This window comes from Sphaeramia orbicularis, chromosome 24, assembly GCF_902148855.1.
Source record: "Sphaeramia orbicularis chromosome 24, fSphaOr1.1, whole genome shotgun sequence".
NCBI lineage: Eukaryota > Metazoa > Chordata > Actinopteri > Kurtiformes > Apogonidae > Sphaeramia > Sphaeramia orbicularis.
This window is the reverse complement of record NC_043979.1, coordinates 49,584,811-49,603,152: the sequence shown is the minus strand read 5'-3', so window position 1 is coordinate 49,603,152 and position 18,342 is coordinate 49,584,811. Positions and strand designations below refer to the sequence as shown.

General features: G+C 38.0%; 1 protein-coding gene across 1 annotated transcript in view; it reads left to right on the top strand.

Moving 5' to 3' along the window:
• The window catches only part of LOC115414895 (unconventional myosin-VI-like), a 48,180-nt gene extending 30,051 nt beyond the window's left edge, over positions 1-18,129 (top strand). The window contains exons 2-4 of the mRNA XM_030128255.1: positions 2,587-2,720; positions 16,561-16,630; positions 17,987-18,129. Coding sequence (XP_029984115.1) covers positions 2,604-2,720; positions 16,561-16,630; positions 17,987-18,129 — 330 coding nt within the window. The 5' untranslated portion in view covers positions 2,587-2,603. The remainder of the gene's footprint in view (positions 1-2,586; positions 2,721-16,560; positions 16,631-17,986) is intronic.
• The last annotated feature ends 213 nt before the right edge of the window (positions 18,130-18,342 follow it).

The following is an 18,342-nucleotide window of genomic DNA, read 5'->3' as shown; positions in this document are numbered from 1 at the left end:
TAATGTGTTTTTATCTTATTTTTTGCATGTTGTAGTGTATTTTAATGTGTTTTTATCTTATTTTTTGCATGTTGTAGTGTATTTTAATGTATTTTTATCTTATTTTTTGTATGTTGTAGTGTATTTTAATGTATTTTTATCTTATTTTTTGCATGTTGTAGTGTATTTTAATGTATTTTTATCTTATTTTTTGTATGTTGTAGTGTATTTTAATGTATTTTTATCCTATTTTTTGCATGTTGTAGTGTATTTTAATGTATTTTTATCTTATTTTTTGCATGTTGTAGTGTATTTTAATGTATTTTTATCTTATTTTTTGTATGTTGTAGTGTATTTTAATGTATTTTTATCTTATTTTTTGCATGTTGTAGTGTATTTTAATGTATTTTTATCTTATTTTTTGTATTTTGTAGTGTATTTTAATGTATTTTAATCTTCTTTTTTGCATGTTGTAGTGTATTTTAATGTATTTTTATCTTATTTTTTGCATGTTGTAGTGTATTTTAATGTGTTTTTATCTTATTTTTTGCATGTTGTAGTGTATTTTAATGTGTTTTTATCTTATTTTTTGCATGTTGTAGTGTATTTTAATGTGTTTTTATCTTATTTTTTGCATGTTGTAGTGTATTTTAATGTGTTTTTATCTTATTTTTTGCATGTTGTAGTGTATTTTAATGTGTTTTTATCTTATTTTTTGCATGTTGTAGTGTATTTTAATGTGTTTTTATCTTATTTTTTGCATGTTGTAGTGTATTTTAATGTGTTTTTATCTTATTTTTTGTATGTTGTAGTGTATTTTAATGTGTTTTTATCTTATTTTTTGCATGTTGTAGTGTATTTTAATGTGTTTTTATCTTATTTTTTGCATGTTGTAGTGTATTTTAATGTGTTTTTATCTTATTTTTTGCATGTTGTAGTGTATTTTAATGTGTTTTTATCTTATTTTTTGCATGTTGTAGTGTATTTTAATGTGTTTTTATCTTATTTTTTGTATGTTGTAGTGTATTTTAATGTGTTTTTATCTTATTTTTTGCATGTTGTAGTGTATTTTAATGTGTTTTTATCTTATTTTTTGCATGTTGTAGTATGATCTGCTGATTTCCGGTTCATTTTTCTGTGCGTGCATGTGTTCGTTGCCTTATTCTTAGACTCCTGTTGAATCAGCGCTGTGCTTCCTTCCTTTTTAAACAGACAAATCCTTTGAATAATGCTCCGCCTCACCTGTCTGTGGGCTTTCCTTCACCTGGATGAACACCTGAGCGTCTGTTCACCCTCTCAGCTCAGCCAATCAAAGCCTCCTTTGTCCTCTGACACTGTCCACAGATGGACGTCTGTTGGTGAAGTTCAGAGCAGAGCTGAGCTGTAATTATTCCGGGTTCCCACAGAAAAACCAGCTCTTATTAAGTTTGTATTTTGGCAGAAAGGAGCTGTGAGAACACAGAGCAGCTGAGGACGGAAACTACGACTCAACCTCCAACACACATTAAGTTTATGCTTCTTCCTACTCCTTTTCCACCATGCGATATTCAGACTTGTATGTGCTTGAGGATAGATTCTGACCATTTGAATGTTATTTTGTTTATGTCTTGATTTGCTTTGTTTTGTCTTATTTTTCTTTGCATGTTTGAAATAAGATAATAAATAAATAAGAAAATAAACACACGACAGGACGTTTAGGACCCAGTCTAGACGTTTGATGACGTCCATGGGTTTATTCTACTGCAGAGACGTTCAGGTTCCACATTCAAAACAAAACAATGTCCAACAATTACAGAAGAACCGACAAATACAAACTTATGTCTGTGTTTTAGAGTGAAAAAAGTCAAATTATATGATGAAAATATTTACATGTACAAACTAAAACAAATGTGAACATGAACAACCAGACATTTTTAATGAAATGGAAGAAAAATCAGTGTAATTTTAACAATATTCAGCTTCAGTTTATCATTTATACATGTACAAATAAGTAAAATATCATAATAACCTATAAATAATGACTGGCTTTAATTAGTTTCTCGTTCTTGCTCCAGCTTTTTTTTATGGATCTTTACTGTTTGGTTTTAGGTCGCGTTCATTTTCTGGGTTTTCATGAACATGTTTACGTCCACACTAATACTCTGATCAGGATCTGATTATTATTGATCATAAACCTGGGTTTCATTAAACTGAGGATGGGATCCCTCAGGGCACCGTCTTAGACCCCTTCATTAATGTATTTTCACATGTTGGTCTCAGTCTAATGGCTTCAGTTCATGGACCAGACTGGACCCTGTGGTGGTCTGGTTTGGGTCTGTGAGCCTCATGTTGGCCGTCCCTGCTCTAAACCCTGTGGAGGTCCGGTTTGGGTCTGTGGTGGTCTGGTTTGGGTCTGTGGGCCTCATGTTGGCCGTCCCTGCTCTAAACCCTGTGGAGGTCCGGTTTGGGTCTGTGGTGGTCTGGTTTGGGTCTGTGGGCCTCATGTTGGCCGTCCCTGCTCTAAACCCTGTGGAGGTCCGGTTTGGGTCTGTGGTGGTCTGGTTTGGGTCTGTGGGCCTCATGTTGGCCGTCCCTGCTCTAATCGGAGCGTTGTCGTGTTTTCCACAGCGTCTCCCAGTGGTGCCATGGAGGATGGGAAGCCGGTGTGGGCGCCCCACCCAACGGACGGGTTCCAGCTGGGAACCATTGTGGACATCGGGTCGGACAGCCTGAGCATCGAACCCCTGAAACAGAAGGGCAAGGTGAGGCGGAAACACACACAAACACACACACGTGATGCATATATATAACCTGGTCTGTGTAACCCAGTCTATATAACCCGGTCTGTTTAACCCAGTCTATATAACCCGGTCTGTTTAACCCAGTCTATATAACCCGGTCTGTTTAACCCAGTCTATATAACCCAGTCTGTATAACCCAGTCTATATAACCCAGTCTATATAACCCAGTCTATATAACCCAGTCTGTATAACCCGGTCTGTTTAACCCAGTCTGTATAACTCAGTCTATATAACCCAGTCTGTATAACCCAGTCTATATAACCCAGTCTATATAACCCAGTCTATATAACCCAGTCTGTATAACCCGGTCTGTTTAACCCAGTCTGTATAACCCAGTCTATATAACCCGGTCTGTTTAACCCAGTCTATATAACCCGGTCTGTTTAACCCAGTCTATATAACCCAGTCTGTATAACTCAGTCTATATAACCCAGTCTGTATAACCCAGTCTATATAACCCAGTCTATATAACCCAGTCTATATAACCCAGTCTGTATAACCCGGTCTGTTTAACCCAGTCTGTATAACCCAGTCTATATAACCCAGTCTATATAACCCGGTCTGTTTAACCCAGTCTATATAACCCAGTCTGTATAACCCAGTCTGTATAACCCAGTCTGTATAACCCAGTCTATATAACCCAGTCTATATAACCCAGTCTGTATAACCCAGTCTGTATAACTCAGTCTATATAACCCAGTCTATATAACCCGGTCTGTTTAACCCAGTCTATATAACCCAGTCTGTATAACCCAGTCTATATAACCCAGTCTATATAACCCAGTCTATATAACCCGGTCTGTTTAACCCAGTCTATATAACCCAGTCTGTATAACCCAGTCTATATAACCCAGTCTATATAACCCGGTCTGTTTAACCCAGTCTATATAACCCAGTCTGTATAACTCAGTCTATATAACCCAGTCTGTATAACCCAGTCTATATAACCCAGTCTGTATAACCCAGTCTGTATAACTCAGTCTATATAACCCAGTCTGTATAACCCAGTCTATATAACCCAGTCTATATAACCCGGTCTGTTTAACCCAGTCTATATAACCCAGTCTGTATAACCCAGTCTGTATAACCCAGTCTGTATAACCCAGTCTATATAACCCAGTCTATATAACCCGGTCTGTTTAACCCAGTCTATATAACCCAGTCTGTATAACTCAGTCTATATAACCCAGTCTATATAACCCAGTCTGTATAACCCAGTCTATATAACCCAGTCCATATAACCCGGTCTGTTTAACCCAGTCTATATAACCCAGTCTGTATAACTCAGTCTATATAACCCAGTCTGTATAACCCAGTCTGTATAACCCAGTCTATATAACCCAGTCTATATAACCCAGTCTGTTTAACCCAGTCTATATAACCCAGTCTGTATAACTCAGTCGATATAACCCAGTCTATATAACCCAGTCTATATAACCCAGTCTGTTTAACCCAGTCTATATAACCCAGTCTGTATAACCCAGTCTATATAACCCAGTCTGTTTAACCCAGTCTATATAACCCAGTCTGTATAACCCAGTCTATATAACCCAGTCTGTATAACCCAGTCTGTATAACCCAGTCTATATAACCCGGTCTGTATAACCCGGTCTGTATAACCCGGTCTATATAACCCAGTCTATATAACCCGGTCTGTATAACCCGGTCTGTATAACCCAGTCTATATAACCCAGTCTATCTAACCCAGTCTATATAACCCCGTCTGTATAACCCAGTCTGTATAACCCAGTCTATATAACCCAGTCTGTATAACCCAGTCTATGTAACCCAGTCTATATAACCCAGTCTGTATAACCCAGTCTATATAACCCAGTCTGTATAACCCAGTCTGTATAACCCAGTCTGTATAACCCAGTCTGTATAACCCGGTCTGTATAACCCGGTCTGTATAACCCAGTCTATATAACCCGGTCTGTAAAACCCGGTCTGTATAACCCGGTCTATATAACCCAGTCTATATAACCCGGTCTGTATAACCCGGTCTGTATAACCCGGTCTATATAACCCGGTCTATATAACCCGGTCTGTATAACCCAGTCTATATAACCCAGTCTATGTAACCCAGTCTATATAACCCAGTCTGTATAACCCAGTCTGTATAACCCAGTCTGTATAACCCAGTCTATATAACCCAGTCTGTATAACCCAGTCTATATAACCCGGTCTGTATAACCCGGTCTGTATAACCCAGTCTATATAACCCAGTCTATATTACCCGGTCTGTATAACCCAGTCTATATAACCCGGTCTGTATAACCCAGTCTATATAACCCAGTCTATATAACCCAGTCTGTATAACCCAGTCTATGTAACCCAGTCTGTATAACCCAGTCTATATAACCCAGTCTATATAACCCAGTCTGTATAACCCAGTCTATGTAACCCAGTCTATATAACCCAGTCTGTATAACCCAGTCTATATAACCCAGTCTGTATAACCCAGTCTATATAACCCAGTCTGTATAACCCAGTCTATGTAACCCAGTCTATATAACCCAGTCTGTATAACCCAGTCTATATAACTCAGTCTGTATGACCCAGTCTATGTAACCCAGTCTATATAACCCAGTCTGTATAACCCAGTCTATGTCACCCAGTCTATATAACCCAGTCTGTATAACCCAGTCTGTATAACCCGGTCTATATAACCCAGTCTATATAACCCAGTCTATGTAACCCGGTCTGTATAACCCAGTCTGTATAACCCGGTCTGTATAACCCGGTCTGTATAACCCAGTCTGTATCACCCAGTCTATATAACCCAGTCTGTATAACCCAGTCTGTATAACCCAGTCTATATAACCCAGTCCTTATAACCCAGTCTATATAACCCAGTCTGTATAACCCAGTCTGTATAACCCAGTCTATATAACTCGGTCTATATAACCCAGTCTGTATAACCCAGTCTATGTAACCCAGTCTGTATAACCCAGTCTGTATAACCCAGTCTATATAACCCAGTCTGTATAACCCAGTCTATATAACCCAGTCTGTATAACCCAGTCTGTATAACCCAGTCTATATAACTCGGTCTATATAACCCAGTCTGTATAACCCGGTCTATATAACCCAGTCTGTATAACCCAGTCTATGTAACCCAGTCTGTATAACCCAGTCTATATAACCCAGTCTATGTAACCCAGTCTATATAACCCAGTCTATATAACCCAGTCTATGTAACCCAGTCTATGTAACCCAGTCTATATAACCCAGTCTGTATAACCCAGTCTATATAACCCAGTCTGTATAACCCAGTCTGTATAACTCAGTCTATATAACCCAGTCTGTATAACCCAGTCTATATAACCCAGTCTATATAACCCGGTCTGTTTAACCCAGTCTATATAACCCAGTCTGTATAACCCAGTCTGTATAACCCAGTCTGTATAACCCAGTCTATATAACCCAGTCTATATAACCCGGTCTGTTTAACCCAGTCTATATAACCCAGTCTGTATAACTCAGTCTATATAACCCAGTCTATATAACCCAGTCTGTATAACCCAGTCTATATAACCCAGTCCATATAACCCGGTCTGTTTAACCCAGTCTATATAACCCAGTCTGTATAACTCAGTCTATATAACCCAGTCTGTATAACCCAGTCTGTATAACCCAGTCTATATAACCCAGTCTATATAACCCAGTCTGTTTAACCCAGTCTATATAACCCAGTCTGTATAACTCAGTCGATATAACCCAGTCTATATAACCCAGTCTGTTTAACCCAGTCTATATAACCCAGTCTGTATAACCCAGTCTATATAACCCAGTCTGTTTAACCCAGTCTATATAACCCAGTCTGTATAACCCAGTCTATATAACCCAGTCTGTATAACCCAGTCTGTATAACCCAGTCTATATAACCCGGTCTGTATAACCCGGTCTGTATAACCCGGTCTATATAACCCAGTCTATATAACCCGGTCTGTATAACCCGGTCTGTATAACCCAGTCTATATAACCCAGTCTATCTAACCCAGTCTATATAACCCCGTCTGTATAACCCAGTCTGTATAACCCAGTCTATATAACCCAGTCTGTATAACCCAGTCTATATAACCCAGTCTGTATAACCCAGTCTATGTAACCCAGTCTATATAACCCAGTCTGTATAACCCAGTCTATATAACCCAGTCTGTATAACCCAGTCTGTATAACCCAGTCTGTATAACCCGGTCTATATAACCCGGTCTGTATAACCCGGTCTGTATAACCCAGTCTATATAACCCGGTCTGTAAAACCCGGTCTGTATAACCCGGTCTATATAACCCGGTCTATATAACCCGGTCTGTATAACCCGGTCTGTATAACCCGGTCTATATAACCCGGTCTATATAACCCGGTCTGTATAACCCAGTCTATATAACCCAGTCTATGTAACCCAGTCTATATAACCCAGTCTGTATAACCCAGTCTGTATAACCCAGTCTATATAACCCAGTCTGTATAACCCAGTCTATATAACCCGGTCTGTATAACCCGGTCTGTATAACCCAGTCTATATAACCCAGTCTATATTACCCGGTCTGTATAACCCAGTCTATATAACCCGGTCTGTATAACCCAGTCTATATAACCCAGTCTATATAACCCAGTCTATATAACCCAGTCTGTATAACCCAGTCTATGTAACCCAGTCTGTATAACCCAGTCTATATAACCCAGTCTATATAACCCAGTCTGTATAACCCAGTCTATGTAACCCAGTCTATATAACCCAGTCTGTATAACCCAGTCTATATAACCCAGTCTGTATAACCCAGTCTATATAACCCAGTCTGTATAACCCAGTCTATGTAACCCAGTCTATATAACCCAGTCTGTATAACCCAGTCTATATAACTCAGTCTGTATGACCCAGTCTATGTAACCCAGTCTATATAACCCAGTCTGTATAACCCAGTCTATGTCACCCAGTCTATATAACCCAGTCTGTATAACCCAGTCTGTATAACCCGGTCTATATAACCCAGTCTATATAACCCAGTCTATGTAACCCGGTCTGTATAACCCAGTCTGTATAACCCGGTCTGTATAACCCAGTCTGTATCACCCAGTCTGTTTCACCCAGTCTATATAACCCAGTCTGTATAACCCAGTCTGTATAACCCAGTCTATATAACCCAGTCTGTATAACCCAGTCTATATAACCCAGTCTGTATAACCCAGTCTGTATAACCCAGTCTATATAACTCGGTCTATATAACCCAGTCTGTATAACCCAGTCTATGTAACCCAGTCTGTATAACCCAGTCTGTATAACCCAGTCTATATAACCCAGTCTGTATAACCCAGTCTATATAACCCAGTCTGTATAACCCAGTCTGTATAACCCAGTCTATATAACTCGGTCTATATAACCCAGTCTGTATAACCCAGTCTGTATAACCCAGTCTGTATAACCCAGTCTGTATAACCCAGTCTATATAACCCAGTCTGTATAACCCAGTCTGTATAACCCAGTCTATATAACTCGGTCTATATAACCCAGTCTGTATAACCCGGTCTATATAACCCAGTCTGTATAACCCAGTCTATGTAACCCAGTCTGTATAACCCAGTCTATATAACCCAGTCTATGTAACCCAGTCTATATAACCCAGTCTATATAACCCAGTCTATCTAACCCAGTGTATATTACCCAGTCTATCTAACCCAGTGTATATTACCCAGTCTGTATAACCCAGTCTATATAACCCGGTCTGTATAACCCGGTCTATATAACCCGGTCTATATAACCCAGTCTATATAACCCAGTCTATGTAACCCGGTCTGTATAACCCAGTCTGTATAACCCAGTCTGTATAACCCAGTCTGTATAACCCAGTCTGTATAACCCGGTCTGTATAACCCGGTCTGTATAACCCAGTCTATATAACCCAGTCTATATAACCCGGTCTGTATAACCCAGTCTATATAACCCGGTCTGTATAACCCAGTCTATATAACCCAGTCTATATAACCCAGTCTATATAACCCAGTCTATGTAACCCAGTCTGTATAACCCAGTCTATATAACCCAGTCTATATAACCCAGTCTGTATAACCCAGTCTATGTAACCCAGTCTATATAACCCAGTCTGTATAACCCAGTCTGTATAACCCAGTCTGTATAACCCAGTCTATATAACCCAGTCTGTATAACCCAGTCTATATAACCCAGTCTGTATAACCCAGTCTGTATAACCCAGTCTATATAACCCAGTCTGTATAACCCAGTCTGTATAACCCAGTCTATATAACCCAGTCTGTATAACCCAGTCTATGTAACCCAGTCTATATAACCCAGTCTGTATAAGCCAGTCTATATAAATATAAATCCTGATGACACATTCCAACCAAACAGTGTATTTTTTTTTTTTAATCATTATTTCTAATTTCATGTTAATGTTTTGTCAAACCTCTTCTCTTAAACTACTGGTCGGATTTATTTCATATTTTTTATGTTTTTTCTTTCAGTGTCAACAAAGTTTGTTCACAGTTTTGTGAATTTTCTATTTGTGCATTTTTGACAAATTTTTGAAATTTGTCCAAAATTGTGAGATCTAAATTTCCTCCTCTATCAGGAGAATGATCTGTATTAAATAGTCACTTTAACTGTGAGTTCTACCTGTTTTTTTTTTTTTTTTCGCTAATTTACCTGATAACACAAACTACCTGATCATATTTCGTTAGATCTAACCTGAGGGTCTGAGTTAAACTCACAGCTGTTTGTGTTTTTAATTTGATCAAATGTCTTTAATAGTAAAATAATCAGATTTAATAGGATCTAATTCTTTACAGATAAACTGTAGCTCCATAATCGTCTGTAAAAACCATAATAAAATAAACCTTTGACGCAGAATAATCACATCCAGTCTTTAATTCTCCGACTGCGTCCACATTTCCGTCTTTCTCCGTTTCCTCCCGTCAACTTGTTCCGGAAAACATTCAAACGTTCGCCGCTTCGTGATTTAATGTGTTTGTTAATCTGCCGGAAAAGAGCTGAGTGCGTTTTTACGGTTTAATGCGTCAAATTAACCATGTGACCTGGAGTCGAGTGGCTCTTGACGGCCGCTGAACACACACCTGGGCCTGGACCTGCCGTCGCCGTGGTAACGCCTCGTGTCTCTGTAATCCTCCTCTGTGTTCGTGTTTACTGTCCGAACATAAAACACACTGTGGTTGATGAGTGGGCGGAGTTTTAAACACCTGACGAGTGTCTGCGTGTGGGTCACATGACGCCGACCCATCTGCACTGCATGTGTTGGATATTTGACATCCCATAAGTTTAACCCTGATGCATGAAGTTCTGGAATGCATCAGCCTTCAATGAAAAAATGAATGAAACTGGTGGAATTCAGTAAAAACGTCAAAAATCTGTAGTTTTCTTCTAAAGAAAATGTTGACAGTCAATAATGTTTGTTTTTTTTTAGTTTAATGTTAGTGAGATTAAAAATGTGGTTTTAATGGAAGTCAATGGGGTGTGAATATTTATACTGAATTATTCTATATATTTATGTATATTTGTGTACACATAATGATCTGTATATAATATGTGGATGTTATATTATCTTTGTCTTATTGTGAAATTGAAACAACACTGTACATAGAGTGTACAAGCTCCAAATCAATCAATCAATCAAACCAGAGGGAGTATCTGACGCCACAGAAAAAAAAATACTAATGACATCAAATACTTTTTTTTTTTTTGCGCTTATCTTTGACATAATCAAACCTCTAATCACCCAGAATGTTCATCCTCCTACTGTTTAATAGTTTGAAAATATAAAAAAAATTTTTGGTAGTAAATCATTGATAATTCAAATAATTAAACAGGCGTTTAAAGGGTTAAAATCCTTACAACTGTTGAATTTTTGGTAGTTTTGAGCAGGGCTGAAGTTTAAGAGATTTACGAAATAATACATTAATAAAATAACCTCTTGTATGATGATTTTTTTTTTTTTTTTTACTTTAGGTATTTTCATTTTTCCACAAAAAGAAAAAAGTACAATAATGGCTGGGGATGGAATACAGGTGAATGGAGCTTTAAAAACAGCAGGTTGTACCAAGGGATGGAACCGTCAGAAAATGTCAGATCACAGTTACTGTGACCAGAATTATCACGGTTATCATTATTATCGAGTATTATTGAAACTGTGCTCAAAATGTTCAAACAGTACTAATACACACACTGAAATAATTTAACCAAGTTGGATTTTAAAAAAAAGAACAATAAAAACCCCCAAATAAAATAACAGTCCCAGTGTCCCTTCTGTGTCAGAAACATTCCAATATTAACCCTTAGTGGTCTGAGTCTGTTCTGTCTGTTTTTCAGTCCTTTTGATTTGGCCTTTATATACTATAGAAACAAATGTTTACTATACCCATGTTTGGATCTGTTTTTTCAGCACAACTTCATCTATATCATCTGTTTATTATTTTTTCACTTTAACCTACTATAAAAACACAAAAGGACAGAAAACACAAAAATATAAAATCTGATTTGAAAAATGTATATAATTTTTTGCATAAATAACACACAGATGTTTAACGAACCTTTTCACAGACTTTAAAAGTGAATATTGGTTCAAATATTAGGGATAGAAAATTAAAATTGTAATAAATTCAAACTATACTCAAATATTTGACATAAAAGCAGATCTGTACGTAGGGTTTTTTCCCCTAAAAGTGCGGTAATCAAACAGTTATCATGAGAATTAGAATTTAAACGCTAATACTAGCCGTCTGTGATTTTACTGCCGTTTATCGTTATAGGGGTAATCGTTACATCCCTAGTTGTACCTTATAGACTTTAACTGTGACTCTGAAAAGTTTATATCCTGGTAATTTATGTAATGAATTCATCTTAGATCAGCCGGACTCATTAACCCTTAAAAAACCTAAACCATCTACTGATCTAAACTGTCTAACTCCTGTTGATCCACTAAACCTATCAATACATGTAATAATTGGTGTCAAATACAGTTTTAACTCAAGTATTCATAGGATAAATTGGGCAAAAACTTGTAAAATGAGAATAAAATGAGCAAAATACTGAAAAGATAAGGAAAAAATCAGTCTTAACTTCCACATTTTGATACTGCCACAGCGTATGAAAACAGTCACTACGAGAATACAGGCGTAAAATATTGAGATAAAAGCTGTAGTTTATGAGGAAAAAGTCAAATACAAAAACAGTCATAATTTTACCAGAATGAAGTCGTAATATTATGAAAATAATGTTGTCATTTAAAAACAATAATTTATGAGAATACAGTCGTACCCACTGGTCGTATAATGTAGAACTTAGAACGTTTTGTGAGGTTCGACTTTCATCTGGGGTTCAAATACTGAGCCTAGTAGCCCCGCCCACCAAATACTGAGCCTAGTAGCCCCGCCCACCACATACTGAGCCTAGTAGCCCCGCCCACCAAATACGGAGCCTAGTAGCCCCGCCCACCACATACTGAGCCTAGTAGCCCCGCCCACCAAATACTGAGCCTAGTAGCCCCGCCCACCACATACTGAGCCTAGTAGCCCCGCCCACCAAATACTGAGCCTAGTAGCCCTGCCCACCATCAATGCATTAGCATTAGTCGAAAGACTTTGAAGACAGTTCGCACACGTTTGGCTTTGTTTCGTTATAAGAACTGAACGGATTTGGAGTAAATAACTGAACTTAAGGTTTACAATTTCAAAAAAATTACTTTTTATTGCACTATTGTGAATTTATTTTCAAAATTGTCATAAAAGTACATTATTTTGTCAAATTATGAGTTTTTTTTAAACTGCGACTTTATTCTCATAATATCATGGCTTTATTTTTGAAATATTACGACTTTAATCTCATAAACGTACAACATTATTTTCATTAAATTATTAGGTTTTTTTTCTTAAACTAGAACTTTACTCTCGAAATATTACGATTTTATTCATCGTGACAGTATTTTTATTTTTCATATGCGGTCCTACTTTTCTGTCATACGTCTTCTTCTGTGTTTTTATTTTTCATATGCGGTCCTACTTTTCTGTCATACGTCTTCTTCTGTGTTTTTATTTTTCATATGCGGTCCTACTTTTCTGTCATACGTCTTCTTCTGTGTTTTTATTTTTCATATGCGGTCCTACTTTTCTGTCATACGTCTTCTTCTGTGTTTTTATTTTCATATGCGGTCCTACTTTTCTGTCATACGTCTTCTTCTGTGTTTTTATTTTTCATATGCGGTCCTACTTTTCTGTCATACGTCTTCTTCTGTGTTTTATTTTTCATATGCGGTCCTACTTTTCTGTCATACGTCTTCTTCTCTGTTTTTATTTGTTGTACGTGGCCCTACTTTTCTGTCATACGTCGTCTTCTCTGTTTTTAGTTGTCGTACGTGGCCCTACTTTTCTGTCATATGTCTTCTTCTGTGTTTTTATTTGTCGTACGTGGCCCTACTTTTCTGTCATACGTCTTCTTCTGTGTTTTTATTTGTCGTACGTGGCCCTACTTTTCTGTCATACGTCTTCTTCTGTGTTTTTATTTGTCGTACGTGGCCCTACTTTTCTGTCATACGTCGTCTTCTCTGTTTTTAGTTGTCGTACGTGGCCCTACTTTTCTGTCATATGTCTTCTTCTGTGTTTTTATTTGTCGTACGTGGCCCTACTTTTCTGTCATACGTCTTCTTCTGTGTTTTTATTTGTCGTACGTGGCCCTACTTTTCTGTCATACGTCGTCTTCTCTGTTTTTAGTTGTCGTACGTGGCCCTACTTTTCTGTCATACGTCTTCTTCTGTGTTTTTATTTGTCGTACGTGGCCCTACTTTTCTGTCATACGTCTTCTGTGTTTTTATTTGTCGTACGTGGCCCTACTTTTCTGTCATACGTCTTCTTCTGTGTTTTTATTTGTCGTACGTGGCCCTACTTTTCCGTGGTGCGTCTTCCTCTCAGTGTATCCCTCCTCTGTGTCTGTATCTTCAGCCTGTTCCTCGTCTTTTCTGGTCGTGTTGTACGTTTCTTCTGGGCGTCGGCGGCGGAGGACAAACAATGCTCCGGTCTGTGCCGCTGCAGCCAGTTTGTGCCAGTGTCTGACGATGCGTTCACTGACCTGTCATCGTATCGTTCACAAAGGCCGAGTGTCTGCGTGTTCTGCAGCAGTTATCCACGTGGAGCATGAAATCCAACATGGACCACGAACACTTCAGAAGTTATTGATTCTAGGTTTCTAGGGTTACTCTCCTCTGCTAATCACCTCCATCCCATAATATGCACAGAAGTGGACTCATGTCACAGTGGTTTTCATACAGTTCAGTTTCCAATAAACTATAACTGATGTTTAAAAGCACTAGTTTGCAGTTTAGGTTATTTTATTTTATTTCATTTTATTTTATTTTTACCTGGAAGTGACCATATTTGGACAAAATGGGTGGAGCTGCTGCTGCAGGTCCTTCCTAATCACTAAAAGTGCGTAATCTGCTCAGTGCTGTAGTAATGTCGGAAGAATTTTATAGTTTGTTTTTAACTGATAAAATGTGTTTTTTTAAATCCTCCTCCTCCTCTTCCTCCTCCTCTCCTCTTCTTCCTCCTCTCCTCCTCCTCCTCCTCCTCCTCCTCCTCTTCCTCCTCTTCCTCCTCCTCTCCTCTTCTTCCTCCTCCTCTCCCTCCTCCTCCTCCTCCTCCTCCTCTCCTCTTCTTCCTCCTCCTCTCCTCCTCCTCTCCTCTTCTTCCTCCTCCTCTCCTCTCCTCCTCCTCCTCTCCTCTCCTCCTCCTCCTCCTCTCCTCTTCTTCCTCCTCTCCTCTTCCTCCTCCTCTCCTCTCCTCCTCCTCTCCTCCTCTTCCTCCTCCTCCTCCTCCTCTCCTCTTCCTCCTCCTCTCCTCTCCTCCTCCTCCTCCTCCTCTCCTCCTCTTCCTCCTCCTCCTCCTCCTCCTCTTGTGGAACATCCACTTCTGGAAACTATGAATCGTTTTTACGTCACCTTGGCCTCGCGGCTCCTCGTTACTGGGCACGCTCAGTGGGAACAGGAGTTGTCAGCGACCGGCCTTCACAACATACTCATAAATACCCCCCCCCCCCCCCCCCCTTGGTCATGTGCGTGGTGGTAAAGCCTGCATTAGTTCAACACAGACGGTTTAGGTGAAGAATGTGGATCTGTTAAAGCCTCAGAGTTTAGAGGAAAACTCACCGTCACTGGAGAACCAACGGTATCTGGGATTTACATGGGATTTACATGGCAGCGAACGCACCGCGCTTTAACCAAATGCACAGCAGCAAACACACATGTGTTTGTTTGTTTGGTTTCACAACAGGAAGAAAAACAGCCACGGTTTAAGCACCGACCAAAACAAATAAACCAAAAATAAACAATAATAATCCAACAATAAACAACAACAGAAGGATTAAATACCATATCTGACTTTAACTTACCTGATCTTACCTTATATTATCTTATTTTCTTGTTCCATATTTTACATTATCTTATCTTACTTTACCTTGCCTTATCTTACTTTACCTTACCTTATCTTACTTTACCTTGCCTTATCTTACTTTACCTTACCTTATCTTACTTTACCTTGCCTTATCTTACTTTACCTTACCTTATCTTACTTTACCTTGCCTTATCTTACTTTACCTTACCTTATCTTACTTTACCTTGCCTTATCTTACTTTACCTTACCTTATCTTACTTTACCTTACCTTATCTAACTTTACCTTGCCTTATCTTACTTTACCTTACCTTATCTTACTTTACCTTGCCTTATCTTACTTTACCTTACCTTATCTTACTTTACCTTGCCTTATCTTACTTTACCTGACCTTATCTTACTTTACCTTGCCTTATCTTACTTTACCTGACCTTATCTTACTTTACCTTGCCTTATCTTACTTTACCTTGCCTTATCTTACTTTACCTTACCTTATCTTACTTTACATTACCATATCTTACTTTACCTTGCCTTATCTTACTTTACCTTACCTTATCTTACTTTACCTTGCCTTATCTTACTTTACCTTACCTTACTTTACCTTACCTTATCTTACTTTACCTTGCCTTATCTTACTTTACCTTACCTTATCTTACTTTACCTTACCTTATCTTACTTTACCTTACCTTATCTTACTTTACCTTGCCTTATCTTACTTTACCTGACCTTATCTTACTTTACCTTACCTTATCTTACTTTACTTTACCTTACCTTATCTTACTTTACCTTACCTTATCTTACTTTACCTTACCTTATCTTACTTTACCTTGCCTTATCTTACTTTACCTGACCTTATCTTACTTTACCTTGCCTTATCTTACTTTACCTTACCTTATCTTACTTTACCTTACCTTATCTTACTTTACCTTGCCTTATCTTACTTTACCTTACCTTATCTTACTTTACCTTGCCTTATCTTACTTTACCTTACCTTATCTTACTTTACCTTACCTTATCTACGAAACACCACAGATTTTAGTTCCTGACCTTATGTTTAATGAAGGCCTTCATATGTTCACCTTCACATGCTTTTATTTTGTTGTTTTCTGTTTTTTTTTTTTATTTGCAGACATGATATTCAGCCTCATATTTCACCTTCACATGCTTTTATTTTGTTATTTTCAGTCGACTTCCTGCTTCCAAATAATTCATGGACCTTCTGCAGTCGATATTTTTGTCTGTCATGAAAGTTTGATAGAAATCTGAAAGCTTTAATATTTTCATAAAACCAGAACTGAACCCAGAGAAGATCGGACCTGCTGTTTATTTGTGTTCAATCGTCTTCTTGTGCAGAGAAACTGACGCTTTTTCTGTTCTGTTTTGTTTTTACAGACGTTCTTGGCTCCGATAAACCAGGTTTTTCCTGCAGAAGACGACGTCAACAAACATGTGGAGGATAACTGTAAGTTTAACCAGCAACATGTAAAAAAAAAAGCAAAAAACAGAAAGAACTGAACCCCCCCTAAAAAAAACAGAAAGAACTGAACCCCCCCTAAAAAAAACAGAAAGAACTGAACCCCCCCCCCAAAAAAAACAGAAAGAACTGAACCCCCCCCTAAAAAAAACAGAAAGAACTGAACCCCCCCCCAAAAAAAAACAGAAAGAACTGAACCCCCCCTAAAAAAAACAGAAAGAACTGAACCCCCCCCCAAAAAAAACCAGAAAGAACTGAACCCCCCCTAAAAAAAACAGAAAGAACTGAACCCCCCCCCAAAAAAAAACAGAAAGAACTGAACCCCCCCTAAAAAAACCAGAAAGAACGAACCCCCCCTAAAAAAACAGAAAGAACTGACCCCCCCCAAAAAAACAGAGAACTGAACCCCCCCCAAAAAAACAGAAAGAACTGACCCCCCCCCCAAAAAAACAGAAAGAACTGAACCCCCCCTAAAAAAAACAGAAAGAACTGAACCCCCCCCCAAAAAACAGAAAGAACTGAACCCCCCCTAAAAAAAAAGAAAGAACTGAACCCCCCCCCAAAAAAACCAGAAAGAACTGAACCCCCCCCTAAAAAAAACAGAAAGAACTGAACCCCCCCCCAAAAAAAACCAGAAAGAACTGAACCCCCCCCCCAAAAAAAACAGAAAGAACTGAACACCCCCCCCCAAAAAAAAAAAGAGAACTGAGTAAAATATGAGATTAAAGGTGAAAAGATCTGATTCTAATCATGTCATGAATCTGTCACTGGTGTCAAATACAAGGTTCATACGGTGCTTGAAATCCTTGAAAATGCTTGAATGTCAATGTCATATTTTCAAGGTCTGAAAAGTTCTTGAATTTTAGCTTAAGTTCTTTAATTTTAGTTTAAGTACTTAAATTTTAGCTTGAGCACTTGAAAGTTCTTCAATTCTAGCTTAAGTGCTTGAAAGTGCTTGAATTTTAGCTTAAGTGCTTGAAAGTTCTTGACATTATTTTCGTTAAATTATGAGGTTTTTTTTTTCATTCTTGTAAAGTTATGACTTCATTCTCCGTATATTCAGACTCTTTTTGTGTTTGACTTTATTCTCTTTAAATTGCAGGTTTTATCTGCATATTTTCCGACTTTATTCTCACAGTGACTGTTTTTATTTTCTTACGTGGTCCTAAAACGCCGTCGTACATGTTTAGGTGTTTAACGTATAATCATGTATGCATTTATTTTTACAGTCAGACTATATTTCTGCTGGTTTTGGTTTGACTTGTCTGTTCTGTTTTTGTTTGATTTCTGCTCTGGTTTTATTATTTTTCTGTATTAATGTCTGTTTTTTTGTTTTTTTTTCAGGTTCGTTGATGTACTTAAACGAAGCCACGCTGCTGAACAACGTACGCGTCAGATACAGTAAAGATAAAATCTATGTGAGTATTGAATTCAATTTAACGTCTCATCCATTGAATACAGACGTTTTATTCAACTTTAACTTTTAAATCCACACCTTTACCTGTTTCACATCTTTAATGTCAGTAATGTCATGAACACTTCAGACGTCTGCAGTTTCCCATCATGCCCTGCTTCTCCATCAGCGTCCCAGAGTTAATACTACTATGAATAATAATAATAATAATAATAATAATAATAATAATCTAACAGTGACACCATGATTGAACAGATGAAACTGAAACGTGAACTTAACAGTTTTA